General features: G+C 49.1%; 9 protein-coding genes across 9 annotated transcripts; 5 read left to right on the top strand and 4 right to left on the bottom strand.

Moving 5' to 3' along the window:
* Nucleotides 1–236: 236 nt before the first annotated feature.
* F4812DRAFT_457192 (uncharacterized protein) lies at nt 237–1,693 on the top strand (the record flags this gene model as incomplete). The annotated part of the gene is made up of 3 exons (XM_047937134.1): nt 237–513; nt 583–751; nt 808–1,693. 3 exons carry the CDS (start codon nt 237–239, stop codon nt 1,691–1,693), a joined length of 1,332 nt encoding a protein of 443 aa, XP_047792105.1.
* A 1,048-nt stretch (nt 1,694–2,741) lies between these two features.
* F4812DRAFT_457191 (FMN-dependent dehydrogenase-domain-containing protein) lies at nt 2,742–6,055 on the top strand (the record flags this gene model as incomplete). The annotated part of the gene is made up of 6 exons (XM_047937133.1): nt 2,742–2,919; nt 2,976–3,180; nt 4,308–4,577; nt 4,697–4,788; nt 4,874–5,450; nt 5,515–6,055. 6 exons carry the CDS (start codon nt 2,742–2,744, stop codon nt 6,053–6,055), a joined length of 1,863 nt encoding a protein of 620 aa, XP_047792104.1.
* Nucleotides 6,056–7,271: 1,216 nt separating this feature from the next.
* On the top strand, nt 7,272–9,208 carry F4812DRAFT_457190 (uncharacterized protein; the record flags this gene model as incomplete). The annotated part of the gene is made up of 7 exons (XM_047937132.1): nt 7,272–7,499; nt 7,645–7,756; nt 7,833–8,176; nt 8,235–8,394; nt 8,457–8,590; nt 8,697–8,971; nt 9,022–9,208. The coding sequence occupies 7 exons, from the start codon at nt 7,272–7,274 to the stop codon at nt 9,206–9,208; spliced, it is 1,440 nt and encodes a 479-aa protein (XP_047792103.1).
* A 1,559-nt stretch (nt 9,209–10,767) lies between these two features.
* Nucleotides 10,768–14,301, bottom strand: F4812DRAFT_457189 (sterol-sensing domain of SREBP cleavage-activation-domain-containing protein; the record flags this gene model as incomplete). Its single annotated transcript, XM_047937131.1, has 3 exons — nt 10,768–11,720; nt 11,779–14,183; nt 14,270–14,301. 3 exons carry the CDS (start codon nt 14,299–14,301, stop codon nt 10,768–10,770), a joined length of 3,390 nt encoding a protein of 1,129 aa, XP_047792102.1.
* A 2,420-nt stretch (nt 14,302–16,721) lies between these two features.
* Nucleotides 16,722–18,081, top strand: F4812DRAFT_302950 (Clavaminate synthase-like protein). Its single transcript, XM_047931244.1, has 2 exons — nt 16,722–17,980; nt 18,068–18,081. Exon 1 carries the CDS (start codon nt 16,901–16,903, stop codon nt 17,774–17,776), a length of 876 nt encoding a protein of 291 aa, XP_047792101.1. The 5' UTR covers nt 16,722–16,900; the 3' UTR covers nt 17,777–17,980; nt 18,068–18,081.
* A 204-nt stretch (nt 18,082–18,285) lies between these two features.
* Nucleotides 18,286–20,739, bottom strand: F4812DRAFT_302937 (kinesin-domain-containing protein). The gene is made up of 2 exons (XM_047931243.1): nt 20,269–20,739; nt 18,286–20,202 (listed from the first exon to the last, which is right to left on the bottom strand). The coding sequence occupies exons 1-2, from the start codon at nt 20,513–20,515 to the stop codon at nt 18,521–18,523; spliced, it is 1,929 nt and encodes a 642-aa protein (XP_047792100.1). The 5' UTR covers nt 20,516–20,739; the 3' UTR covers nt 18,286–18,520.
* F4812DRAFT_420323 (DUF862-domain-containing protein) lies at nt 20,712–23,194 on the bottom strand. The gene is made up of 2 exons (XM_047933437.1): nt 22,602–23,194; nt 20,712–22,549 (listed from the first exon to the last, which is right to left on the bottom strand). The coding sequence occupies exons 1-2, from the start codon at nt 22,872–22,874 to the stop codon at nt 21,056–21,058; spliced, it is 1,767 nt and encodes a 588-aa protein (XP_047792099.1). The 5' UTR covers nt 22,875–23,194; the 3' UTR covers nt 20,712–21,055.
* Nucleotides 23,195–23,428: 234 nt separating this feature from the next.
* F4812DRAFT_302846 (guanosine-diphosphatase) lies at nt 23,429–25,831 on the top strand. The gene is made up of 3 exons (XM_047931242.1): nt 23,429–24,079; nt 24,155–25,505; nt 25,563–25,831. Exons 1-3 carry the CDS (start codon nt 23,851–23,853, stop codon nt 25,618–25,620), a joined length of 1,638 nt encoding a protein of 545 aa, XP_047792098.1. The 5' UTR covers nt 23,429–23,850; the 3' UTR covers nt 25,621–25,831.
* Nucleotides 25,776–27,845, bottom strand: F4812DRAFT_302843 (uncharacterized protein). Its single transcript, XM_047931241.1, has one exon. The coding sequence runs from the start codon at nt 27,500–27,502 to the stop codon at nt 26,042–26,044; it is 1,461 nt and encodes a 486-aa protein (XP_047792097.1). The 5' UTR covers nt 27,503–27,845; the 3' UTR covers nt 25,776–26,041.
* Between the last annotated feature and the right edge of the window lie 8 nt (nt 27,846–27,853).

Here is a 27,853-nt window from a genome sequence, read left to right as displayed (position 1 = left end):
TCCTAGGGTCTCATCCAGTAATCCCAAGGTCTCATCAGCCATCTACAGAGGTGGGGATCTCGTCTCAGCTGAAGCCTTACTGGGCAGTTGGATAGCCGGTCCCGGTATTCGAGTCGCCGCACGTTACATGTTAAAAGCGGCTTGCCCGCACCCCCCCTTACAGTCGTTTTTTCCGGAATTCGTTTCTGACCTTTTCTCTTTGCCTCTTGAATGGGCAACCCTGTACCTGCACCAACATGAAATCCGCCCTCAGGCTGGCCACCTTGAGTTATGCGATCACCAATGTTGATGCTAGCTTACCATCCCCCTATGGTCACCATGCGGGGAATTGGGGGCCGGCCAAAGACGCTGTCGCCGCCTCCCCAATAGATCCTGTAGGATGGTCCCCGAAGCCGACTGCGCCGCCGGCGGCCGAACTGCTCGATTTTCAGCTTCGGAGGAGGCAGGATAGGACTACCACTACGACCACTACTAGTCTTGCCACGTGCGGATATCCTGCTGATAATATTAGCGGTAGGTTGCCATTTAGATTATGACTTACCTTATTCAACTGCGAAAAGCCCCCGTCTTAACTCTTAGTAGCGCAGGCGATTACATGCAGTTGGGGAGGATATTGCTATGAGGCGCAGACAGCGCTCGCGGCAGGATGTTGTACCGAGAGGAACCGTCGTAATTGCAGAATACCCACGACGTGTTTAGAATCAACCCAATCACAACCTTCTTCAATTGATCTCGCTAGGACTCTACTATGGTAAGTTTAAGCTTCGTCCATCCTCTCTCGGCTCTCCTAAACTAAGTCCGAGGAAGCGATCAACCAGAAAGTCCTCATTGCGTGACATATCTGTACAACGCGAATTTCTTTGAAAACTTCAACGGCGTCAGTTTTCTAGCGTGCGGTAAGGAGGCAGGGTCCAGTGCAATCGCAACTAGTCCGCCACCGGACTGGGCACCACCGAGCGATACCACGTCTCAATCGACATCCGATAAATCTCCAACGGGCACTGGCCCTACCGATACCGTAACTGTTACTGTGGCTCCGAGCACCAGTTCATCTTCAGACACGACAGTTACGGGTCCTGGTGGTAGTAATTCGAGTAGAGCAGGGGCTATTGCTGGTGGAGTAGTCGGAGGTGTTGCTGGACTCTCGCTCATAGCTGCTGCCGTATTCTTCTGTTTACGCCGACGTCAACGTAAGAAGGATGAGACAGAAGAGAAAGAGATAGACGGGTCGCCTCAGTTTCAACCGAGAGATTTCCCACGTAACAGCGTATATGGGGGAGGATTACCTGAACCGCAGTACCAATCAGACTTTTACGGAGAATTACCGCCGCAAATGGCTCAAGCGTCGACCCAACACGTTATGAGCTACCCTCAACCTACTCACTTTGAACCAGTTGCCATGCCTAGAGAACACAGGGAGCACAGGGAACATAGGGAACATAGAGATTATAGGGATCAGAGGAATTCTCAGGTGCAGGCAATCCCGTCTACCTTTGTCCCGGCAGCACGAAAGCCCAGCGAAGATGATATAGTATCTCCCATTACTCCTGGTGATCAGCTGAACCCCGCCGACGATCCAGCAACGTACACATGGATCTCCAACCCAACACCACCTCCGCAATCAGAATATTCCCAATTCAGTCCACCTCCGCCAGCACATTTTCAATCGTACCGACCGTACCCCGGAACGTGAAGGGCAGAATTTCGGCTACCTACCACCTAGCTTATCGCTCGTTTGAAAATATGTAAATTTTAATAAATCGCATTTTGCGCACGACGGTCTCTTGAATACCGGAGTCTTGGAGGTGCGTAATACATCTCGCAAGGCTTAAGATAGATGTGGCTCTTCTAATGGCGCAGAGGAGGGAAGTTGGGGTAGGATCTCACTTGGAAGATTATTCAGGCGGCACAGGATCGGATGGAGATTGGTTTTTATAAAAAAGAAATCCGTATAACGCTAGGTACGTGGACATGGTGATGAATGGACGAGTAATATTGGGTTGTATCTACGATTACCAAATCTTAGTCTAACTGGGAGCTTGGTCAGGTCAAGGGTCAAGAGTGGACTGATTCAGTTCTACGTATAGTATTTATTGTATACCCATTATACATATGATATTATTTGGTCAAACAAACGGGAATCTTGATTTGTGCCGAGACTATTAGAACAGAGGTAAGCGTGTATCATTCATTAGCCGCCGTTTCATATGCTATATCTGAGATTTTATATAGCTTTAGGTACCCTTGGACTAAGGATAAAACACCCAATTATAAGTCCGGGTTCGCTGATATAACCCACGATCGAGGTGGATCTCAACGTTCGCCCGCGGCAGAGCGAAGAGATCGTGGGGTACCCCGGACCCAGTCGGTTCGGGAGGACAATGTGGGGAAGCTGGCGGTGCTAGCCATACGTCTTTCTCCACGCTTCGGTTCTCATTCCACCGGCTGATGAATGGATATTAAATCAAATAAGGAGATATATCTGTGACAGGTAGGTAGGTAGGAGCCGTGCTAACTCCTGATCCTGAAGCTCGCTGCGAGTCTTTGTCTTGAAGCGATACAATATGAGGCGTAGAGAGTAACACATTGGATAAAGATTTATACTAAATAAGCATACTTGAAGAACTTGGCAACTTATAAGCGAAGATCCAAAATTAGAAGCAGAATCGGAAAAGAGTGCGAATTCGAAGTATTGGCTACAGCAATTCACTAGTACACTTTCCCTTATTTCAACCCCGAGGATGAATGAGAATAACAAATGGGTGGCGGACCCAGCCCATAGTCAGAATGAAGAAGAGAAGCGGTCGAAAAGCATGGAGGAGATGTCACAGCATCGCTCATTGCAGGATCTCTGGCTCCTCGTCGACAGCATAGTCTACGATCTCAGCGAATTTGCCCTGGAACACCCCGGCGGACGCGGTGAAGGCCATGGACGCCCGGGTCGATGCTATATATATTTCTAACCGCGGCGGGAGAAGCTTGGATACATATGTCGCCCGCCACGATATTGGTGCTGCTGGAGATACGGAAGTGCTTGTTTGATGGGATGGAGGTGTATATCGACGGCGGCATCACGCGGGGCACGGATTTCTTTAAGGCTTTGTGTTTAGGGGAGAGGGCTGTTGGGATTGGGCGCGGGTTTTTGTTCGCGCTGAATTATGGGAGGGAGGGCGTTGAGAAGTTCGTTAATAGGAAGGTTAACCCCTTTTTATACCCCCTATGCCCACCCCCTCCTTTTTTTTCGTTTCTGTTCCCTTGTCTCCCGAAATGTCTTGTGACTAGGTAGGTAAAAGGCTCTTGTTACTAGTATATTTACTTCCTACGTAGTTCTTGTCGACGAGCTGGTGACGACTATGTAAATGTGTGGCGTAACTAGTCTCGACGAAGTCCATCCCGGGCTTCTACATACGAGGGCGGCCGACCATCTTGTTCCTGGGTCTGAACAACATCCAACATCCGTACGCTAGGTAGAAGCCGAAATTGAGAAGTAGCAAACTGTGAACGTCTATAGGGCGTATGTAGAGAAGATATTTAACTGTATGCTGAAGCATCTAGACCTGCCTCAGTACCAGGTACATACATACAAACATACGAACATATCTCTTACATCGGTGTCTTAGGAAGTAAATAAAAACATACGCACCTAACCCAGTGCGTCTACTTCTTCATATCATACGTACGAAACAAAAGTTGCCACCTACCTTGCTAGCCAAAATAACAAAGTACGCGTTTTTCACATGGTCACTGCACAGGTAAGTACGTTAGTATCCCACTTCGCGATGTTTTCCCAGCAGCAGATCCTCTTATCAGTCCGTTTTACCACAATCACGACAATTTGTGCCTTAGCAACTTCCCTAGACCCTCACAAACACATCACTACACTGCGCACGCCCCCCCCCCCCTTTCTTGTCAAACGCACCTACGCACCTTCCCTCCAGGTTGTATCCACGACAACAGACACTGTTATGAGGCTATTTAAAGGTGCGCATAACTTCTCTGACCACTGTGACTCATGTTGTAGAGCAGCTGCTCTAGTGCGGGTTGCGCGTTGATGGTATCTGCGTACTTGCGCACTTAGCTAGCCCATCTTCTGCTGACCCTCTCTGAAATTTATATAAATACAAGGCTTCCCCTCCTCATCGAGAGCTCTCTCGTTTCTTTCCTTCTTTCTCTCTCCATCACACATGATCAAAGACCTACCTACTTTGCTCACTCTTGACAACTTTGCAATATACAGTTCGCTAACCACTATCGCTATTCATCTCCCAACTTGTTAACTACCTACTTGTTGATTCAACATGGTGAAGTTCAGGAGTGACGCCAAAAGCTGGCGTGGTAACGGCCGCTTCCTCACTATCTTTGGCATTCCGCCAATTCACAATCGCCAAGATCAGCCCGTTTCAAGCAGCGCGCGTGAGTCTCGTCGTAATGGCAACGTTGTGGTTAGTCGGCGAAACACAAAAGGCCCTCGTCGTGTCTTTAACGTCGAGGCGTCGTACTACGATCATGATGGCATCAACGATTTGGTGCTATCATAATCAAACAACGGCAGCGAAGCGGCCGCCTCAAAGGAAAAGGTCAGAGGAAGCAAGAAACATAAATCGGCCAAGAAATACCATTCAAGCAAAGATGCCTCAGGTACGAGTTAACATAACTCAAAATACTCTTTCTGTAATTGAAACTAACTCTCTTCAAGAAGATTCAGACGCAAACGAGATAAGCTCAGACGTCGAATAAGCCCCAACGAAGCATGCTCGTTCGAAGAGGCGGTCTTCAAAGAAACAAGTCGTCCTGACTCGCCATATTCTTGGTAAATATATGACATTTGAATTTCATTTTACATATTGAGATGAGGCTAATTTCATTTGAATAGAGTCAGACTCTGAAGAAAGCTCAGAGGCTGAAGAGGGTGTCTTCCACAAGAGGCACGCTTCCGCCAAGAAGAATAAGGCGGTCATAGTCTGCTCTTCCTCCGATGAGGACTCGGATACCTTAATAGAGTCAGACATCGCCGAGGACAGCTCTGAGGACTCCGAGAGCTCTGATAGTGGGTCTACACAAAATAAGAAACTGGCGGCTAAGGAGGTAGCCCAGCCCGTCACTCCTCCTCAAAGTGAGGCCTATTCTAGCGAAGAGGAGGCTGACGACACGCCCATTACCAGCGATGAAAACTCAGATGAGGAAGTCATTATCGCTAAAAAACAGGCCTCAGTTCAGACGCCAGTAAATACCGTCCCCCCTCCTCTAGAGAGTGACTCCGACTGCTCTGATTCTGACGCCTCTAGAGAAGAATCAGATTCTGAAAAGCGAAGTCCTGGTTCTGAAGAGACTGCCATCAAGGCACGGCCCCAGAAAAGCTTGGAGAATATTAGAATGAGCAAATATATAGATGCCGAATGGGGTATTCGTGAAGATGGAATTATATGCTTCATGAAGTCTCACGGGAAACCGTAAGTTCTAATCTCTATTTGACGCTTCTACTATGAACAACAAGCTAATCAAAATTTATCGCAGTTTCCAACAGATTGCAGACCGGATCCAACGTGCCAAGAAGGACGTCCAGGCCCGCATCCAAGAGATCATGGAACTGGCACAGAAGAGTGGCACAACCATCGAGTTCCTTGGCGAGGAGTTTGGGCACTTCATCAAGGCCGATCTGAGAAAGAAAAGAGAGACTGTTCAGATCAATCAACAGTCACCACCAGACCGCCAGGCCCCCATGAAGTCTACAATCAACCGCCCTGGTGGCTCATCGCGCTCTTCGCCTACCCCCTCCGCCGCCCCGCCCAAGGACATAAATCACACCGCTATCCCTCACGGATACCCGCGCAAGAATATATTCTACCCTGACGGCATTTTCAACGTGAACGAATGCCATGTGTTAGCTGTTGTCGAAGCGCGGTTTCGCGGGCGGAGTATCGGACGGGTCCAGGCTGAGTTTCACAATCTGACGGGCCGGTACCTGGAGGTCGACGTGCTCAAGGCCAAGCTTGCCCAAGCGACGGATCCCGACGATGATGTAACTATGAACTGGAGGGACATCTGTCGTCGTTAGCTACCTACAGGTTGCTGGTTGCTTAAGTATTAGTGGAAAGGGTACTTATATCTAGATGGGGGGAGTTTCTCGGTGAGAAGGGGGGACAATTGGTATAAAGCTTTTTGGGGCTTTGGTGGTGGGTTTATTTCGTTGGGGAATTTGATACAGGGATATCATACAGGACGGGGTCTTGTTCTATATGACCTAGGTATTTTTGGCTTTGGAGTCATGGAGGGGGATATGAGTATAAGACAATGCTTATGAGCAGGCTTTGGCTATACAAGATTGGGAGAGGTCTCGCCGTTTGCTTGCTTAGGACGCAGCTATGCGGGCACAGCAATAGACGCCCAGATTTGTGCCTAATGTTTGCTGAGTTGATCTATTACTACTATGTGTGAAGTTATGGGCGTGTTTGTATAGATATAGCTGAGTGATCACCAGTCTCCTACTAATCTTGTTTATTTCTGTCGAATAGAATATTTCATCTTTATCTTCTTAAGAAGTAAAGTCATGGAACTAGGTAGGAAAGGGTAGCTATTCAGGGGCTTAGATAGCATGGAAATGAGAAGATGCTTAGAAGATAATGTGTCATACCTTTAAAGGGGTAATCTAGGTAGGTACCTTAGGTAGTCAGTATATGATATTTTATGTGACGGTTGTTATACTTGTAGAGGAGGAGCTAAGATAGACAAATTCTAGAACGGTGGATTGTGTAGGTACGCAATCCCCATTAAAGACGTATATTAACAAGCAAAGTAACTAACATAGTATTCATAATCAGCTGAAAACATTCTGGTCTGAAGGAGGTATATATGAACACTTGATTGCCCCTATATTCAATCAAAAGCTCGCAAATAGTTATCCGCAAACGTTTTGTAAGTATTACAATCAATATGACTTCTTTCATCAAAATGTAAAGCTCAAACATAGATATACAGATATATACTTAGGTTATACCTGTAGGTACCTAAGGTAGATATCTTATAATATATCTGCATACTTGCGCACTTAAGTGCCCCGTTCCCTACCGGCCCTCTCCTAAATAATATAAATATATGGCCTTCCCCGTTCCTTGAGACCTTTCTATTTTTCCTCTTCCCTTCTTTTCATCACACACCATCAAGAATAGACTGCTTCTTGCCTACATCATCACAGATCATTGCTCCTGTACTGTACTCAACTCATACATCATCCATTGACTCTTCTTCAGCCACTATGGTGAAATCCAGAGGAGATGCAAAGAGCTGGTGCGGAGACGTCTACTTTCTGCCGCTATTCGGCATCCCACCAATCAACCGGTCAAGCAACACCGCTCCGACAGAACGAGCTCGCCCACGACAAGGCAAAAGTCGTCGCTTTGTGCTCCGAGTTGGAAGCATATTCTTCAACTCTAGAGGCGACAATGATTCTGCTCAGTGGATCAAGCGCGGCCAGTGGATCATCACTCATCGAGGAAGAAGTTGTGATAAGACGTACCTGTAAAAAGCACAAGTCAGCCAAACATAAACCGGCTAAAAAAATATCCGCTAAGAAATGAAGTCTTAGGTAACTATTATAAGATGCTGTAATCAATTTTTTTGAGAGCGAAGCTAACTATCCCCTAGTAGATACCAATGAGGACGAATCAGGCCTTGAAGAGGTCCCTCCGAAGAAGCCCGCTCAAAAGTAAGAAAAAGCGGCCTTCGAAGAAGCACATCGTTCTAGCACACCAAGCCTCTGGTAAGAAAGATTTAACAGCTACACATAGTTAAATTCAGCCTACTCGTTTAATGCGAAGCTAATCCCATTCGAATAGAATGCGAATCTGAGACTTCAGAAGATAAGGAGGAAATCGCTCCCAGAAAACGTGCTCCAGTTAAAAAGCGGAAGAAAAGGACAGTCAACGTCAGCGCTTCTTCCTCTTCTGAAGATTCAAACACTTTGGTGGGCTCGGACGCAGATGAAGAAAGTTCCGAATCCGAGGAGAGCGTCTTTCCGAAGCGTGGAAGAGCCGTTACATGCACTTCGATTGAGCAGGCCTCAGCCAAGCAGATCGCCAAAAATGCAGTCAAGCCTGCGCCCCTTCCCGAGAGCGACTCGGACTCAACAGAAGAAGAGTCTAACATAGACGAAGAAGGCTCGGAATCCGAAGAGGAGATTGTTTCCAAGCGCTCACGGAATAAGAAGTCCACCCCCGTCAAGAAATAGGCCGGGCCAGAGAGCTAGAGACGCACGAAAGCCCGTCTCTTCGGCAAGCAAGTCTGATTCCAGTGAGGACGAATCTGCAGAGGAGTCTAAAGGAGAGTCCGAAGCGGAGGCTGACGCTAGCGAAGAAAGCTTCGACGAAGATGCCGCTGTTGTTAGAAAGCAAGCCCCTAGTAGACAATTCATTAAGACGGACTCCCCCACTCCCCCCCGCGTGATTCAGACTCCTCCAAAGCAGAATCCGACTCAGATGAGGGCAGCTCACATTCTGGGGCTTCTGCTGCTGTTACAGCAGAGCCCACGAAGGTCTCAGAGAATATCTTGATGAAAAATACAGAGTTCGCAACTAGGGCCTCCATGAGGATGGTTGTAAGTTCTTACCCCCTTTATCTTTACTCATAACAGCTAGCTACCTACCTTAAATACCTATATTTAAAGCAGATATAAACTAACCGAGCCACATCAGAGGTAACAGCAGATTGCCCAGAAGCTCAAGCGCAATAAGAAAGAGGTTCAGATCCGGATCCAAGAAATATCGGAACTAGCCGAGGAGAATGGATCTACTATCAATACCCTCGGCAAGATCTTCGGAGACCACATTAAAGACGACATCCGGAAGAACAAGGATCCTCCCAAACCCCAGCTGAAGCACCCACATCACGGAAGGGTCGCGCCTGCAATAAACGGCCCTAGTGACAAGCAACCTAACGGCAAAGGCATGGAGATTTGCAAAGCCGGCAGCACCACGAAGTCCGTGGCAAGCTCCGCCTCCTCCACGGCCTCCTCCTATCAGTCCTCAGGATATGCTCCATGATTATCCTCTCCGTCCTATGCTTCATCTTATTCATCTGTGCCCTCGATCTCCGGCGCCGCCACAATCAACACCCTGCCACCCGTAAGCCTACCCCCGGACGAGCAGACCGACGTGCTCCGCACGCTATCGCGGATCTACCCGGACAAGAAGATCCTAAGGCTTTGGGATTTTAGAGATGGATTTCCTTTGTAGGGCATGGATACAGGGGCTGCATAACGGGTTTTGGTCTACAGGACCTTGTTTTGACTTTGCAGCCAGGGGGGAAGGATACGGACATTTTTCGTGTGTAGTTGAGATATGCTTGAGTGGGCTTAACTTGGGCAAACACCAACCCGGTACACATATTGCGCTTTCTCGCTTGCATACGCGAATATAGCAATACAACCTCCCAGATTGGTCTCCCGTGTATGATGGCTTGATCTATTGCTGCTGTGTGTGACGTGATGTGCTTCTTTATATACCTAGATATAGCTGAGTACTAAAGCCTTACTCCGTTCTGATGATGAGGACACTCTGTCAGAGCCTAGCACAGATAGTGAAGGCTCTGAGTCTGAGGAGGCTGCTATTCTAAAGTATACAAAAGGCAGACATCACGCTTCAGCCAAGTACGTCCCGAGTCGTAAGGTAGCCAAGAAGACAGCTAAGCCCGCGTGCAGGAGATCACGGAGCTAGCTGAGGAGGGCGGTCTCACACTTCAACGCCTTGGTGAGCTCTGCCGCATGGCCGGTGATGCTACCTCCAGCCGCGGAACCACCTCCAGCTGTAGTACCACCTCTCGCCGTTGCAAGGGAGACAAGACGTCCAATTCGGAGCAAAGCAAAAACAACTCCGTCAAGTCGTGGCTCGACTCCGTCGCTCCTCCCTCCCACAAGCCTTCCTAATCATCTAGCAGCTTATCCATCGCTTCGGGCTGCACGTAGTTATACTCTATTAAACCCTCACGAATTAACGATCCATCCACAAATATCTTACAAATATTGCGATTAGTATAACTATTTTCAACAAGATATAAGCTAAAATTTACCAGGCTGTGACTATAAGGCTTAGTTATAGGTATACAGATGTATAGATATAAGTTATATAAGGTGTATGTAGGTTACCTACCTCTACCTACCTTAGGGAGGTAGAGGTAGGCACGAGGTATATACGCTCACTCCCAAGTTCACAAGAACTCCTTTCTCCGCTTCGCAGCCAACTGTCCACCAAGTTGCTCGAGACCAGAAAAGAAAAACCGCCAGGAACACCCTTTTTTAGACAACATGCCGTCCACCGTTATTCATTCGGAGTTGCGAGAGCTATATGTGCAACATCATGGACTGATATCACAATTCCTTTTTTTTTCTTCCCCGTTTCTATCAGCCCAACCTCCCCCCAAGTAAGCCCCTCTAAGAACCCGGTCCAATGTCTATGCCCGATGCCCGTGGTGTCTCGAGGAACGCCTTATGTTGTTTTTATGTTTCGTGTACGTACCATGTAATCCCCTACCCATTCCCCGTCCAGTTCTATTTACCAAGGTGTGGTGGAAATAGATAGTAAAACGCCCATCCTCTAAAAAAAAAACCCGGGTTATATATGTGCGTATGTGCCCTCGCGTAGACTGTGACCAGCCAGGTCGTCCTCCTATATCCATGATGCAGTCATGTCTCTTTCGAGCCTAGTAATCCGTTTCACCAATCGCAAAATAATACCGTAAGAATTGAAACTATAGATGCCATGTGGCATTTCATACCCCTTAGCAGTGTGAGCAAGGGATGGCGGGTTTGCCGCGAAGAGTGGAAGGTCCCTTACGCCTCCGACTTCCTAGTGCAGGCATCCCGTCTCCGGGTTGGGAGTCATCGCCCGTCTCAAATCGCTCATTGCCGACCATGATAACCTTGATCACGTTACTGAGTCCAACAGCTAAGCAAGAACGACCAACTCGAATCATTGGTCCAAGATTCGTGACAAATAGATGACCATCATCTTCGACTTTCGAGCATAGTGGAAGGGCTTCCCACGTCTCCTGCTTTCCGAAATGCGAGAACATCCATACTTCCCAGTTGTCTTGGGAAATGTGACCGTTGGTAGGTTTAACGGCGTGGTGACGGCGCCGGAGGCCGCTAAGCTGTTGGAGAGGCTGATGGTTTAGGTGACCATCTGCTCGGGTCTTCTCGCTATTCTTCCTCCTAACTCCGACTATAATTCCAGACGGCAAAGCATCCCAGAGTCCGGGATTCTTAATAACCCTTCTCGATTCCTTGGCTCTTTGCCATGGGCAGCACGTTTTCCTAGTGGGAGAAGCTGGATCGCAGAAACACAAGGACTCCCCTTCATGCTGCGGACTGTAGGTTTGCACCACCAAGTCACGGGTATATGTATTGAGATATGCCAATGTAAAGCTCCATAAGGCAAGGGAACCACATCGCATCCGCCGTGGCCTCGAATGGAAACATTTTAAGCTTTTCGGTTGGATTGGATCCACCTTGAAAGTGTAGATTGCTCTGAGCGTCTGCGAGTCTACTAGGTCTACCATCTGGGATCGAATTATGAGGAAGAAACCTAATTCCGGCAAGGCTTGAATCGAAATAGCTCCGCGGTCCTTGGAATTCCCCACCTCTACTATTTCTGTAGTCCAGCTGGACCCTTCCTGTGTAGCTAGGCGCACCTCACCCTCACGAGTAGAAGCCATCACTTGAGCAGGAAACCCTATATATATATATAAGCGGATGTAACTTCATTTCACAATAATACAAATACAACTCACCCTTTTCCGAAAGAAAGCCCACGGAGACAATCGAGCTCTCTTTAGCAAATATGTAGTTGCTGGGTATCGCTTGGTCGATTGTAAGCTCCGTGATAATACCATCCCGTCGGATAAGAATCAAGGCGGGAATAGCTAGGGAATCGTCAGTGACAAAGAAGAAGGCTTCTGGCTTATGTCGATCCGGTTCAGCCCTGATAAGAGGACCCCATCGTAGGCCAATGAGATCCCATAGCAGAACTTTGCCAGATGTTAAAAGTGCAAGCCAGTGGGATTCTTCGTCGATACACATTGCTAAGACTGGGAACGGGATAATAGAAGAATCCCCATTGTCACCCAACACATAATTTTTACCCCCAGCTTTGATATCCCAGATCCTAATGATTCGGTCCAGCCCTATAGACACAAGATGACCGTCAGAGCAGGCCGATAGCAAGGCGACGTCTAAAGAATGGCCGCTACTTAGAGTCCTAACTGAGAGTAGTGTGTCTCCACCCGGACCAACTCGCGGCGATTCTGCCAGTTCATCCCATAGTAGATAATTCATCAGAAGGCGAACTGCTGCTGCAACAATAAGGACTGTAATCAGAAAAGGTACCGACTGATGACGTACAAAGTCGTAGACAGCTGGAGTAAACCACGGTTCGCTGGCAGAAAGACCTCGGTCTGATCCCTTGAGCACGAATATCGTAGGATGAAAGACTCGTGCGATGTAGCTATGGGCTTCTGGTTTGACAACATGGATGAGCTCTCGAGCCGTCTCATGATCTTGAAGACTTAGCCATGACGCTGGACTCCTGACCTGATGAATTTCAGATAGGGACGAAGTTGACGATGGATTTTTGTATTTGGGGGAGACACGAATGATTCGGCTGAGCAGCTTGAGTACGCCTTCACTCTCCCAAAAATGCCATTGAGCGAGTAGTACGAATCCCACCATAACGATAGTCCCCGCAATGCGTGTCGACATAGCGATTTTCCCGTGCAACATCGCGTCTATCCATGTTTGGCGTGAGTGGAGATCAGAAGCAGAGCGATGATCCCGAATTGACGCTTTCGCAAGCGCATCACTGAGCTCGGTCCGCCGAACATCGACACTGAGTACCGAGAGGAAGAAGGTGGATAGGTAAAAGTAGTCAAACATCAGTGCGATAGCTGCGAAGGTACAAAACGCCGAAACACTAGGCAAAACGATTTTTGAGAAGCCGTATAGAAGAAGAACGTTCTGAGCCACGCTGGCCAGCGCAACATAACCCGTCTCACCAAAGGCCTGGCCAACCCTGCTGCTCGTGCTATTTTCGGATGGCGTGAGAATGACGGCGTTGATCAGCCGATGGATATTTTCAAGACTCATACAGAAAATGACGACTGGATATCCCAAACGCGGAAGTCTCGAGAGATCGATCTTGAGTATGGCGCATACAGTAAAGCTCGATAGGATGGCGAAGACGATTTGAGCCATGACCGTAAATATCAATCCGATTTTTGACTTAAAGGCTCGTAAATTGGACAAAGTTGCCAAGAAGTAAATAAGAAGGACCGAATAGGGTACTCCTAAAACGATTACATCCTGAGAGGATATGGGACGAAACTTAAATTCATATAATTCGCTGGTCTTGCCGCTCGGACTATAGTCAAAGATATCCCAACGATCCGCCATTTTCTGCTTGAGAGACTTGATTCTCTCCTGCCACAAACGGCCAACCGGAGAATCTCGAAGGTGCACGAGGGTAATGACCAGAGCATCAACAGCGACAAGCCGACGATCCTGAAAGCGCTTCCCACTAAAAACGGTCGAATGCCTTAAGGTTACATTAACCGAGGTCGGCTGAGATTTTCTTTCGTTCGCCGTTTCAATGATATCGTTATCTTCTTTTATCTTCTCCGAGGAGCACGACCAATATTGCAACGGGGACTGGAAGAACCAAGATTGATTAGTTAGGCCATTAGCAATATGATAGGCGTCCCGCTGGCTCAAGGTAAGATCGGTGGTAGTCGTAATCGTAGCATTTTGAGCGTGAACATCATCAGCGATATGGCGCCGCGGATCGAAATTCACTGTCGGACCGAGGAGTTCGTCTTGAAGTTCCAGCGCACTTAGCAAAACGTTCCTGTTGAGAGCCTGGAAATAGTCTCCGTGGACCCATATCGAGCGCATAATGACATCGGGTTCGACTCTATTCCTCTCGTGCAAGGGCAAAGTATCGGTCCAGGCGTGTTCGGGGAGATAGGACGCGCCATTGATAAAGTCGGTAGTATATAGAAAAGGAAAGGGGTATACGAGGATAGCGGCGACGGCGACGGAGATCAATAAGGTAGTAACGACATGACTAGCAGCATATCTTCCGTAGCGAGCGAAAGCACGGCGTACAGGATGGGTATCAGCAAGCACGGGAGCTTCGGTAGTTCTAGGATTACCTTGTCAATTGAGCTGCACGCAAAGCATATAGAGGGAGGAGATAAAGCAAGCAAAAGGGGTAAACGCAAAACGTACCCTCTTAAAGGATATAGAATATACCAAATCATTCTTTCCACACGTGGTGGGCAGTCACCAGATTGCGAGCTGCCCACGATAACTCGGCGCGCGGAAGAATGGGGAGGCAAGGGCCTTTCCTGAGATCGCAGGAGGGTCGCATTATACTTGGAAGCCCAAATTATGACATTGGGGAGGGAAGGCCAAGTAAATATCTACCAAGGTATGTAAATCTAACACGGAGGGACGGAGAAGTATAGGCGTATAAGCGTATAAGCGTATGAACGTATAAGAACGTATAAGAGCGTAGGAGTGGAGGACCAAGTGGGTAGGCAAGACAAAGGCAAGTAAAGGTACTTGAGAGCTGATATTTCAGGTTAGGTTAGGTACCATCTATTGGATGTCTCATCGTCGGGCCCGAAATATAATACTAGAGGACGAGCAGAGGAATGCGTAAAGGCGGAGGCAGAGACAGAAATTCGGTGGGAAAAAAGCAGGGACTGTAACAAATCGAAAGGCGGAAAATCGAACATGGAGACGCTATCTCGAACTTCGTATTTCATAACAAGGAATTAATTAGTGAAAATGACCGAAAAATGACCCAAAATGCCAACGGGAAAATGTTGCTCGAAGAGGATTAGACTTGTTAGAGCGGCGCGCCGCCGTATTAGAGTCTTGTCTTACTTGTCTTCGCCCTTGACTTGACCGAGTTAAGCCTGGTTAAGCTCACTAGCTCACCTCGTCCAACTTGCGTAATGCGTAATAAGGGTGGATGCAAAGAAGATCGGATGGATCTCGATAAATTCATCTATCTTTTCGGGCGGGCGCTTTGAAGATTTCCACATTGTAAGGGGGGGAGGGGAGAGGTAGAGAAGTTGTTTGTACTTACTGTGTACTAAAAAATAAAATAAAATAAATCTAAAGAATCAAAAAGAAATTGAACTAAACCAGTAGTTAAGAGGTATACCTAAAGTATAGTATAGTGATAGGTAGTAAAGTAAAGTGCCTTACGTATTTAGATTGTACAGGACTTTTTTAGTCCCTCTTTCCTTTTTTTCCCTTTCACTTTTCCTTTTCTTTTTTTTTTTTCTTTCTTCTTCCTTGTTGCGACTTCCATCCCATTGTAGGTGCTTAGTTTAGGTTAGATAGGTAGGTTTTGGAACCTGGAACATGGACTTGGGACTTTGAGAGGTGCGCCGGCGGGGCGGATTAGCGGGACTTGCGGACGGCCGGGTAGAGATCCTATTCCCTAGCACCCTGGAAAATCATCGCCTTAACCCCCCACCAAAGCAAGCCCCTCAGCAGTAGGAGGTAGGTAAGAAGGTACTTGGGTACGACGCATTTGTACAATACCTAACTCCTAGGTAACTTCAGCGTCCACTGTACCTCTTACCAGGTCATTTCCAAGCTTCTGTCCCTCCTACAAGACCTACCAAGAGGTACCTAGCTGTCATCTCCACCTTTACCCCACATAGACACAATTTCTTCCATTTTCGGTCTGAGATGGGCACCTGGCTTCGTCCTTGATTTTTCCTTTTTTTTCACTTTTCTTTCACTTTTCTTTTTCCCACCAAACCGGGTTCCGGCTTAACGAACGCTCCTCAAAGATCAATATTAGGCAGCCTGCCGCGTCGACACATTTTCAATAAAGAAAATTCTTCAAGAAAAAAAAGATCATCCCATGGATATTTATCATTAGCAGTAAAAAAAAACGACTATCATTATATTCTGGGGGTAGCTGGGCTGCAGCTTGAGTTGGGGTTGGAATTGGGCTGGGAAGTTGGAGCTGTTCGATACATCATCGTGACGCTAATAGGTGGCCTATGACCGAGGTATTGAAGGACAGAAGGAAGAATGCAAGCAGATCTACCAAGGTAGGATCGTGAGGAAGCATGCAAAAGATATATATATGTATGTGGACGTCGCAACGGGGGAAGGGAAGCTTAGGTAGATAGAGAAAACCGTAAAAGTCCCCCTGGGCTTCCCCCCCTATAGGTATTTATATTTATGAAAATTTCTGTCACTTGTCATCGACCCATGCCCTGGACAGCGCGCGGGCGCAGGAAGGCCAAAACTGACCGCTTATATTACTACCTAATAAGTAAATCAACTCCATCTTAATGACGACCAAGCAGTCGCCGGGCGGGGTTTGTCAAGTGAGAATCAGCTCACTTTTTCTCGCGATGCCTTCGATTGGCGTGCCGTTATTGGTGGCATCATGGGCAGATTAGGCAAGGGTTTACTAATTAGATCTCCCCCAAACCAGATTCCTGGGTCATATCATAAATCGTAAACGCACACACTAACTGACTAGGTCCAAAAGAAGAGACACAGACAAATAGGGCTGGTTTCATACCTACCTAACCTTAGATACTTACAGTGCGTACGCGGTTACTTGGCGGATGCATCCTTCCCAGCCTTACCCATACATATTGTGTATACGGTTTATGGACTGACACGCTTACATGCCGAACTAACGTAACATTGGCTTCTCCTTCTCTGGGGGAAAAAAAAACGTACGATCAGGTCCCCGGACAACGGAACGGCTGCTGCAACATAATCTCAAACTAGTAACCTACCTACCTAAGTAGTAACCTAGGACTCCAACCCCCATCCGGGGAAAAAGAGGAGAACAAAGAAGAAGAAGAAAAGATGGAGAAAAGCGAAGATCTAAACGATGACCCCATCGCCGAGCTAATCACTAGCTTCAACGAGCTCAACGCCGGCGCGGTCGAGGAGCTAGACGAGGAGCCGAGCCCGCTCGAGTTCATGAGGTACGTAGCGCGGAACACCCCCTTCGTCGTGCGCCGCGGAGCCTCCGACTGGCCGGCGGTACGACGCTGGACCGCTTCCTATCTCCGGGACGAGCTGGCCGGGCACCACGTCAACGTCGCTGTGACGCCGTATGGAAACGCCGACGCCCCCACCGAGAAAGACGGCCATCTGGTATTCGCCAAGCCGCACGAGGAAGACCAGCCTTTCGAGGAGTTCCTCGACTACTTGACATCTCAAGAGTTATCATCTTCCCACTCCTCCTTCTCCTCACCTGAGAGCAGAAGAGAAGTTCGGTATGCTCAGACTCAGAATGATAATCTTCGCAACGAGTACTCTTCCCTCTACTCCCAAGTGCCCCCCTCCATCCCCTTCGCGCGCATCGCCCTGCAAAAGGACCCCGATGCCGTGAACCTATGGATCGGCAGCTCCGCGTCCGTAACCGCGCTTCACCGCGACAACTACGAGAACGTGTACGTACAAGTCGCGGGCCGCAAGCACTTCGTCCTGCTGCCCGCGCTGTGCCAGCCGTGCGTCAACGAGCAGGAGCTCGAGCCCGCGTCCTACGTCCGGGAGGCCGCCGGCGGCGGAAACCTGCTACGCCTGCAGAGCGAGGAGGACGGCGATAAGGTCCCCTTTGCGATCTGGGATCCCGACCATCCGACTCTCCGAAGTACCAAATATTCGCACCTGGCGCGACCCCTGAGGGTTACGTTGGATCCGGGCGATATGCTCTATCTACCTGCTATGTGGTGAGTTGCGAGAAAAAAAGAAAAAAGTGTCAGCATAATGGATCCTGATATATCCCTACCTAACCTGCATCATCCCCTACATCCCCTGAATAATATACCTAGCATTACCTAGAGAGAGAGAGAGAGTATTTATGACCTATCATTTTAGGTACCACAAAGTCTCGCAATCTTGTTCCGAAGAAGGCATCTGCGTCGCCGTCAACTACTGGTAAGAACTTCCAAAGTCGTATCGACACATTTCTTTTTCTTTTTTTTAAAAAAAGAAAGTCACTTACCATAAGTTCGCTTATAATAGGTACGATATGGAGTTCAGCGGATCTCTCTACTCCTTAGTATCGTTGGTTCGAACTCTTGGTAACCAAGCGACAAAATAACTTAGGCATATTGCCATAATAGTCACAAAACAAATATAAAAAAACTAACCTCCTACAGATAAAAAAATAAAATAAAAAAATACTTGAATTCGTAAGTTTACCTAACTAACTAATTCATTCCGAATTCCTACCTAAAGTTCACAGCACGTATTAGAGCTGAGCGTTAATTGAATCCCCTATTAAATAAAACCCTTCCCTCGGTCTGGTCTGATCCAGGTCTCTTACCAGTTCTCAGGTATCCTTCCATTCCAACAATAGGTACTCCAATAACACCATGCCATCCATCCATCCGTCCATCCAGTAAGACCAGAGACTTTATTATTCCCTCTGGGCCAGCCACGTAGAGAGCACAAACTACCTCACGCTCCCAAACCTCAAATGTTGACCTGGACGCCCAACGGGTGTCTCGCCTCCTCGTCCAAGAACCTCCCCTTATCATCGCCGATCTTCCTCCTGAACAGCGCCAAGTCCTCCAGGAGATCGTGCATGTAGTCCTGGACGTCATTTGCCTTTTCCTCGTAGACATCCTCTTCGTACTCACCACCACCATCCCCATCGTCATCATCATCCTCCTCGCCGTAATACGCTTCATCAACCGGGCTATCCCTGCCCTTCCCTTTACTACCATTCTCCTTGCCATCCTCACCCGCCCGATCTTTTTCTTTTTTCCCATCTTCTTCTCTGTTGTCGTCGTCCGGGACCACGACCTCGGGGATCGGGTTCTTGATGCTGTCGAGCGCGAGCTTGAGGTGCAGGCGCAGGGCCTCGTTCTCGGTCTGCAGGCTGCGGATCTTGCCGTCGGCGACGAGGCTGCGCTCCTCCATCATGCGCTGCATGGCGGCGACGCGGTTCTGGTACTCCTCGAGGCGCTCCTCGCTCTCGCGGGCGTCGCGCTCGCGCCGCCGCGAGTCCGACACCGACAGCTGCAGCACCCGGATCTCCTCCGCCATGGCCGCGATCTGCGCGTCCCGCTCCGCCGTGCTGATGTGGTCCTGGTTGACCACCGCCCGCGTCCGGATCCGCTTCGCCTGGTCCGCGTACCGCAGCGTCGACAGCGTCTCCTCGTAGTCCGCCGGCGAGATGCACGCGATCATCGCCGTCTTGCTGTTGCCCCCCAGAGAGTCCTTCAGCAGCCACGTCAGGATCGAGTCCCGGTACGGCACGACGTCCCTGTGTCGTTTGCCGGGGCGTTGTGCCTTCGGGTCCGCGAGCGCCGCGATCACTCGTCCCAGGGTCGTCAGGGACTTGTTGATGTTGCTTCCTTCGCGCAGGCGCGCGCCTGTCGCTTCGGTAGACTTAGCTCGCTCGCTGCCCGCCAGATCTACCAGTCGGATTCGCGAGCTGCGCTCGGTGGTTTCGTCGGTCTCCATGTCGTGGTGGATCTGCTTCAGCATGATGGTGAACACGGCATGGCTTCGGCTGCTCGTGTCGTTCATCTTGGTACTTGCCGTCGTGCGGCTTGCGTCTCCAGCCTTCATGTAGCGAAGGATCTCGTTCAGGCTTCGCACCGGTACCTCGGTCAAGTCTTTCACGTAAGGACCCTCAGTTGGAGACTCGCGGATCTTAAGGTAGTAGGGAGGCTGGTTGGGTATCACGGGAACAAGCAGATCTCGGACATGCTCATTGTAGACTTCGAAATAAGAGGCGCGCACGTGGTACGAAATGTTAGGTGTTTCCTCCTGCGCGGCCTCGATGCGCTGGAACAAGTCCTCGCAGGTCCGCGGGATAAGTCCTGGTTGGTCGGGCGTGCCCATCATGGTGTAAGACTTTCCCGAACCGGTTTGACCATAGGCGAAAATGCAAGTATGGTAACCTTCGAAATTGTGGTCGAGGAACTCCTCGCCCAGAGAGTTGTAGACATCTTCTTGGTGAGCGTAATGTCTGTCCCTCTTGTTATGACTCCAGAAGGAATTGTCGAATATGAACGACTTTTCCTCAATAACCTTACGTGACTTTGCTTTGGCGTTCGCTGGGTCACTATCGTTTGGTACATGGAGAGTGGTCATTTGGGTATGAGGGTCCATGCTGATCAAGCACTCCGCCCCCCTTTCGATCTCTATAATAAAAGTCAATCATCATCCTCCATCAATTAACTCTCAATTGGCCAATAATGCATACGTACCTCTGGGCAAAAACGCCCGGACTCTCACGACGACCCGCACGTTACCTCCCGCATCCATCCTCATCTGGGGCGGTAGTATGCCATCTCGAGCACGCAGAGACGGCGTCGAAGCAGACGAATGCATGGCCCTCATATTTAACGATGGCATCAGAGGCGATTCTAGCATTCCATTCAATGTTGTACAGATATCGTGGATGAGTTCGTTAGTGCGCTGCTGATATGGATATGGAATGCCGTAGACAGGCATCTGGAGAATGGGGAAGTGGACCGGGGGGTGTCTCTTTATTTACTTGGATTGTTGCAGGGGTGCGCCGGTTGCCAGGGCAGCGACGCGGGTGGGGCAGTAGGTACCTAGAGCTGTGTACTTCTGCACCGATTTTACCCCCACGTTGTGATTGTGACGTATGGCTCGTGCCTACCACGCTTCTTGCTACCTAATGTAAGGGGCATTAACCAAAGATTTTGTGATATGTGTGATACGGAAAAAAAAGTTATTATCATTTAAGGGGTTAAAATATGTACGGATGTGATGTCTTCCAGGCATTACCATAGGAATTTGTAAAAATTTCAGATGTAATGGAATAGGTAATGCGAATACAGAAGGTGTAAAAGGGTGTACCATAGTAACGGAGTCCAAAAAATAAACATGTAAGAAGTACCAGCTAATACGATGTTTGCTCTATTAAAAATGCATCCTGTATTAACGTACCTAGAATTAATCCACCTTCTTCAATCCCGCACAGGCAACCGACTCATGCTAAAGAAACAACATCCCACGGCAACAAGTCTATCTTCTAGCAAGGCCTTTTCCTAATAGCTCACTCCCTACCTCGGTGATGAGAGACTCTTTCGGAAAGGCTTTCTTCTTTCCAAGAATAGTTCCTTGCGCATCCATGATTTTCAAACAGTTTGTAAGGTCGCCTTCTAAAGGGGCGCAATAAACTAGATATCCGAGCGCCAATAACATGCCGTGTAGTGCCTCATTCGAGGATTCTTCTTGAGATATAGCTTCCACCACCGACGCCGCAAGTTCTACCTGGTCATCTTCGGGAAGAACATCTCTTGATTCCTGCCTCGCCTGGTAATTTGTGATAGCCACATTGAACAGTAGCGACGATGCTACCACCCGGATATTGTCGCGGCTGTCGTCTAGGAAGCTTGATGAAATAAGTCGCGTGATGTGACTTCGTAAGGTCTCCTGCCTGAGAATCTGTTCGGCGTACAAATGGCTCGAGAATAGATTACAGGCCATCTGCAAAGTAACTAGTCTTAGAGCGTAAGGACAATCGCTCGCTTTGTTCACAGTATCGAGGATAGTGACAACTGTTTTCTGATCGTACTCTTCTGCGAAGTACCCGCTGAGCCGTTCGTCAACAAGTGCACAGCGGAAGAGATCCACGACCGTGAACAGGACTTCCTTAGGCAGGGACTCTACTGCAGAGCATAGGAATTTAGAGAAGGCGGGCAAGTCTGGTAGTGGAGATTCTGCAGGACCTTCGGATGACCTAGTCTCGATGAAATTCTTCAGACTTTGAATCGAGGGGTTCTCGGCTTCCGGTCCCAACTTGGACAGTAACTTAGAAAGCGGCGGGACTTTCTCGTACAGTACTGGCTTTAACTCCGCGTTCTCGAAACGAGGCAACCTGAGCATCCGATGCGGATGACTCGGGACCGCCATTTGAACGAGCAGCTCGACGGTACTCTTAAGGCGAGCCGCATCAGCACCCATCCATCGCTCGCCCTCTTTACCGTGGACAAACGTAATGAACGTAGGCGTTGCGCTAACTGAGTACCTTTGCGCAACGTCAAAAGCCCGAGACATATCAACTTTCACGATGGTGACTTTATTTCCGTACTCCGCTGCGAGACCATCATAGAGAGGGTAAAGCGCTCTGCATGGACCGCAGGTGGGCGAAGTAAAGAAAATGATGGCACATGATTTCTCGGCTCTTTGCAGCACATCGTCAAGCTCTCGGAGATTAGTAACATTTATTACGCTTGGGCGGTGAGACGGAGCGGCTGAGCCGGCGCCGTTTGTAACACCGATTGAAGTTCCGTTCGTGTGCGGTTGAATATTATCCTGTATGCCGAGTAATCCGCCTCGCTGAGCCTTCCTTTGCTCAACCATCTGCGCAAGTTGAGGTTGCAACATTCTACCGAATGGCGAATCAAGCACAGCTTGTGGCATATTCGCGATATGGCTTGGTATTCCCTTTCCTAACAGGAACATGGAGAAGTCATTGCTGAAATTATTGCAATTATGTCGAAACAGATCATAGGCCTATTTAGGTAGTTAGCATATGGTGCTTCTATGGTTTGTCACTTTAACTTACTTCTGGAGTATATATATGCTTGAGCGAATCAAGATACTCGAGGATAACCTCCATAGGCAACTCGGTCTTCCCAAGATGAATTCGTTCTAAAGGTTGTCCTAAGTGAGAACTTCCAGGTCGGATCACATTTATACCGCTATCGTAGACATATTCCCTGTTGTCTAACTCGATTGAAGTATGATAAACAGCATCGAGCTGAAAGCCTAGCAATCCAAGAGACATTTGCTTGGCTAGACCATTTGATAGGTCGTACGCGAGAAGATGGACGTCCATTGCGGATGTTTTTGTTTCGTAGTAAAAGTTGGCTCTTTATAATTCGGTATCACCGTCTGAACTCTTATAAGTCTGGTTTATGTGTGTTTAACGTCTAATTCTAATAATGAACGGAACGCTTATAGCAGGCGATCAAGGCTTTAGAGCGAAGGGAAGTATGCAGTGACTGTTATGTTATATAAAAATAATGGTTGAGTTTATAAAAAGTGAGAGTTGAACGTGTCGGGATGACTACCTAAGGTACTTTGTAGTTGTGACCGGAGGCAACGATAAATAAGTACGTCAACTCGATGTTGAACAAGCCCGACTGGGAATCTGCGTCACAGTACCTTCTAGCAACAAAAGGTACCTTTCTGGTACTTAGTGTGGCGGTGGAAAGAGTCTAAGACTTGAAAAATGGGAGATGCTAGATGCCAAGATCTGCCAGGGCTGCTAGAGTACGGGGTTACGTATAAAGATGACAGGGGTGTGCTGTAACTAATCCGACTAATACACTGCTAAGCAGCTAAGTTACTAGAAATACGCCTCTGGAGTTGCGACGTGTGCCCTAGAGCACCAACTAAATCCAACTAAATCCAACCTTGAAGCAACCCAATTCGTGTTTCAGGGGTTTGATCGATAAGGGAACATTTTAAAAACTGTTGAAATTGGAAAATATTCTAGATTGCAGATTGCAGATTACCATTTGCCATTTGCCATTCGCCGTTTGGACAAGTTGCGCTGCCTCGTGTCCGCCCACACCCCCTTTTCCACATTATCCTATCTTTAACGACTCTCATATCCCGGCATTGATCCTCGCACCCGTCCGCTTTAGACTTTTTCGCATGTCAAGCTGATTCCTTGTTGGCTTGTTTTTCTTTTTCCTGGGTTTCCTTTTTTAATTTTTTTTCTCTAATTTTTTTAACCTTTTCTTTCACTCTTTCAGTACCAATTAATTCCCCGATATTTCTTGGGGATGCGTCGAATGTAAAAGGTTATGAGGAGAACATCAGTTTCATTGCCTACGAAGCAAGTTAGACACGACCCTCACGAAAAACCTGCACGTTACGACTCGGGCCACCGAGAACTCGGCATCGTGGAGAAATTACAGGCGACCATGAATCAGGCCCAAAAGACGCGATGGCTGAAGACCACGGCCATCGTGGTCTTTCTGGTGTTCCTGTTCTATTACATTTCGCCAAGGGGTGTAGAAGTATATAAGGGTGGTATGTTTGCTCTAGGACACCAAATCGCATAGTTTCCTTCGGAGTAACAATATAAACTAATTCAAAATTCTGTAGTATCAAATTCTGGCGGCCAGGTGCCGTCCGATTCATCGTATGGAACTTCGAAATGCACGAAATCGTTTTCTAAGGACAAGCCGATTGTACAATATGTTCTCATGATTGACGCTGGTAGCACTGGATCTCGTATCCACGTGTATAAGTTCAACAACTGCGGCCCGACCCCTGAGTTGGAGAAGGAAGAGTTCAAGATGACCGAGAAGAGCGTTGGCGGCCTCAGCAAGTACAAGGACGACCCTGTTGCCGCCGCGAAGACCTTGGATAGCCTCATGGAGGTCGCGATGCAGACCGTTCCCGATAAGTTGAAGGGGTGCAGTCCGGTTGCCGTAAAGGCTACCGCTGGTCTGCGAATGATTGGCCAGGAGGCTAGTGCGCGAATTCTTGAGACCGTACGAGACCACCTCGAGAAGGACTACCCTTTCCCCGTCGTTTCCAAAGAGGAGAATGGTGTTGCGATCATGGACGGCTCTGACGAGGGTGTATACGCCTGGATTACCACCAACTACCTTCTAGGCAAGATTGGCGGTCCCGACGAGAGCCCAACCGCTGCTATCTTCGATCTTGGTGGTGGTTCTACCCAGATCGTCTTCGAGCCTACGTTTAAGGGACTTGCTTCTGGTGGCATGCCCGAAAAGCTGGCTGAAGGCGACCACAAGTATGAGCTTTCCTTCGGTGGACGAAATTTCGAGCTCTACCAGCATTCTCACCTAGGATATGGATTGATGGCCGCCCGCAATTCTATTCACTTGAGTTTGTTGCATGATATCTACAAGAAAGAGAAGAGCAAAGCCTTCTTAGAGAAGCCCATTCTCAACCACCCCTGCATCAACGCGGGCCAGGCTGATAAGATTACGGTCAAACTTGGCGATGACAGTCCCCTAGGCACCGGCGAGTTGGAGTTGAACGTGACCGGCCCGATGAACCCTGCTCCGGCACAGTGTCGTGCTCTAGCTGAGAGAATTCTGTACAAGGACGCCGAATGCAAGCTCGCTCCCTGCTCCTTCAACGGCGTCCACCAACCCCCTCTAGCCAAGACCTTCGCTAAGGAGGATGTCTACATCTTCTCTTTCTTCTACGACCGTACTAAGCCTCTTGGAATGCCCGACTCGTTCACCCTCCGGGAACTGCACGACCTCACTAATGCTGTGTGCGGCGGCGAGGATTCGTGGGGCGCATTTTCCAATATCCCAGAGGCCCTGGAGGAGCTACGCGACCGTGGCGAGTACTGCTTGGACCTTAACTTCATGATGGGACTGCTTCATACCGGCTACGAAATGCCCATCGATCGGGAGGTCAAGATCGCCAAGAAGATCAAGGGCAACGAGTTGGGCTGGTGTTTGGGAGCTAGGTAAGCTTATTACGCTATTTTCTTTTCCTCGTTCGACACAAGCTAACACGTGTCCAGTTTGCCCTTATTAGCAAAGAACTCCGGCTGGTCCTGCAAGATCACCCAGACCTTTTAATCAAACTACACGTTATTTGGGAACGTAGCAATTAGAAATGCTTAGAGATAATTAATGACGAGGAGGCACGGACACGGTGGGATAACCCCAGGTAGTTGCCCTACGAGGCCGGCGTTTTTTTTATTTTTCGGATCTGGTTGTAAACGTGCCGTACGAAGAAGTATGGCGCCGGCATTTCCGGCATGGACGAAGAATAAAGCCTAGGTAGGAAGAGAAAAGGCGGATTTTGTATTGTAGGAAACTTCCGATCACGAATGAAGAAAAGAAAAACATTAGGACGCAAATCAATGCCTTAGACCATTATTACTTATATTATTTACATACGCGCTACCGAACTGCGAACCGTGAACTGTGTGACTGTTTTGTTAACGCTGGGTATCATCATTATAACCTTGTCTACCTAAGGTAGGTAGGTATCTATCTATAAAGGTGCCTCGACTAAGCTCAGCACGTCCTCTATCACGTACTCCGCATCCATCCCCTCCAGCAATGCTTCGATAGCCGAGAGATCGCTCCCCCACTGCATGCTGCGCTCCTGGCCCGGAGCCGCGATGCGTATGCGGTGAGGGTATATCTTCTTCACGGCGAGCGCGACCAGGGACGGCGTGACGTAGTCCAGGCCGTGCAGCGCGGCGAGGCACTTGGCCAGCTGGTCGAGGTGCTTCGTAGCCAGGGGGGTGGCGCCGCCGCCGCCGGGCGCCACGGCCCGGTGCATGCGCAGGAACGACACGATGTTCATCTGGTACCGCAGCACGTCGACGTCCTGGCTGACCTGGCGCGCCCGAGCCGCGAGGGTCGCGATGTCGGATTCGCTGATGGACGGGAAAGTAAACGAGGACGATGATGCGCGAGAGCTGGATAGCGAGACTTGGTCTGCCGGGGTGGTCGTGGTGGTGGTCATTTGGTCTTCGCGGTTCACGTAAGTCGCGCTGCTGCGGCTGGGACCCGGCCGAGACGCAGACGCGGACGCAGACGTAGACGTCGACGTGATGAGCGCGGGAGCGGACATCGAGTCCGCGGTACTCCGGCGATGGACGACGCTCGAGGCGCTGTCGATGCTAGCGGTCTCGCCCCCTTTTCTTCTTCTTCTTCTATTCCTACTACTACTACTACTATTATTATTATTATTATTATTATTATTATATTCTTCCCCTTCCCCTCCCTTTCCCCCCTCCCGCTCCTCCAGCTCTTCCAGATGCGCAAACCCGTCCTCGGGATCGTGCCAGTGCGAGACGTAGAAGAAATCGATCAGGTGCGACACGAGGCGGCCGGCGCCCGCGGACCCGAGCACGGCGACGAAGAGGAACTGCTTCGGCGCGGTCTGCACGCTGGTGCGCGTCAGGATCCGCCGCGTCCGCAGGAGCTCCAGGCATTGGATCTGGACGTCTTTGGGGGCTCGGTCGAGGTTCTTGGCTAGGACGACGTTGGCGATCTGGGGCGGCGGCGATAGCAGCGTCGTCGTCGAAAAGGGGCTCTGGTGTCTCGGCGTAGTGGGAGTCGCGGTCCTGCCGACGACGCCGCCGCCGCCGCCACTATGTAAATAGGACGCATCGGTTCCTCGGCGACGGAGAGGAGAAGCGGATGGAGTGCGCGGAGTTGGGGGTTGAAGTTGAGATGGTTGTGGTGGTGGTGGTGGTGTAGTTGGACGAAGCTGGATGGAGGCGGCGAGGTCGTCGAGCGTGGTGTGTGGTGTACAGTCTACGAGGGCGGAAGATAGATTGAAAGTGTGTGATGCGACGAGTTGCAGCTCTTCGACCAAGGTGTCGAGTTCGTCGGGCTCAGTGCTGACGATGCAGTGTTCGCGACTGACGAGACATAGAAGCGCTGCCAAATCCAAGTCCTCCAAACCGTGTACCTTTTGCAGGAGATCCTCATCCGCCATCGAATCTCTGTCTAGAAAATACCTCGCTATCCATGGGATCGCGTTGAATTCATATGGAGAGTTTTGATGGGAATGCTTCTACTTGGATAAGGAGTTGATAATGTTAATGTCCATGTCAATGTCAAGGACAATGTCAATGTTAGGGTGTACTTTTAATAAGTACCTAGGTACCTAAGGTACCTCAGGCTCAAGGTCAGAGAGTTTTAAATTACTGGGGATAAGTTAGCGGGGCAAGTACCGGTCCGGGCCTAGGTTTGGATCCGTGATTCCCGGGCCGCAACTACCTAAAGTACCTACATTAGGTACCTAAGTAAACTCGTCAACCTTTTTACCTTTTCTAACTTAAAAGTT

This window comes from Daldinia caldariorum, assembly GCF_022478825.1.
Source record: "Daldinia caldariorum strain CBS 122874 unplaced genomic scaffold F4812scaffold_4, whole genome shotgun sequence".
Taxonomy (NCBI): domain Eukaryota; kingdom Fungi; phylum Ascomycota; class Sordariomycetes; order Xylariales; family Hypoxylaceae; genus Daldinia; species Daldinia caldariorum.
This window is presented reverse-complemented; position numbering and strand designations above follow the sequence as displayed.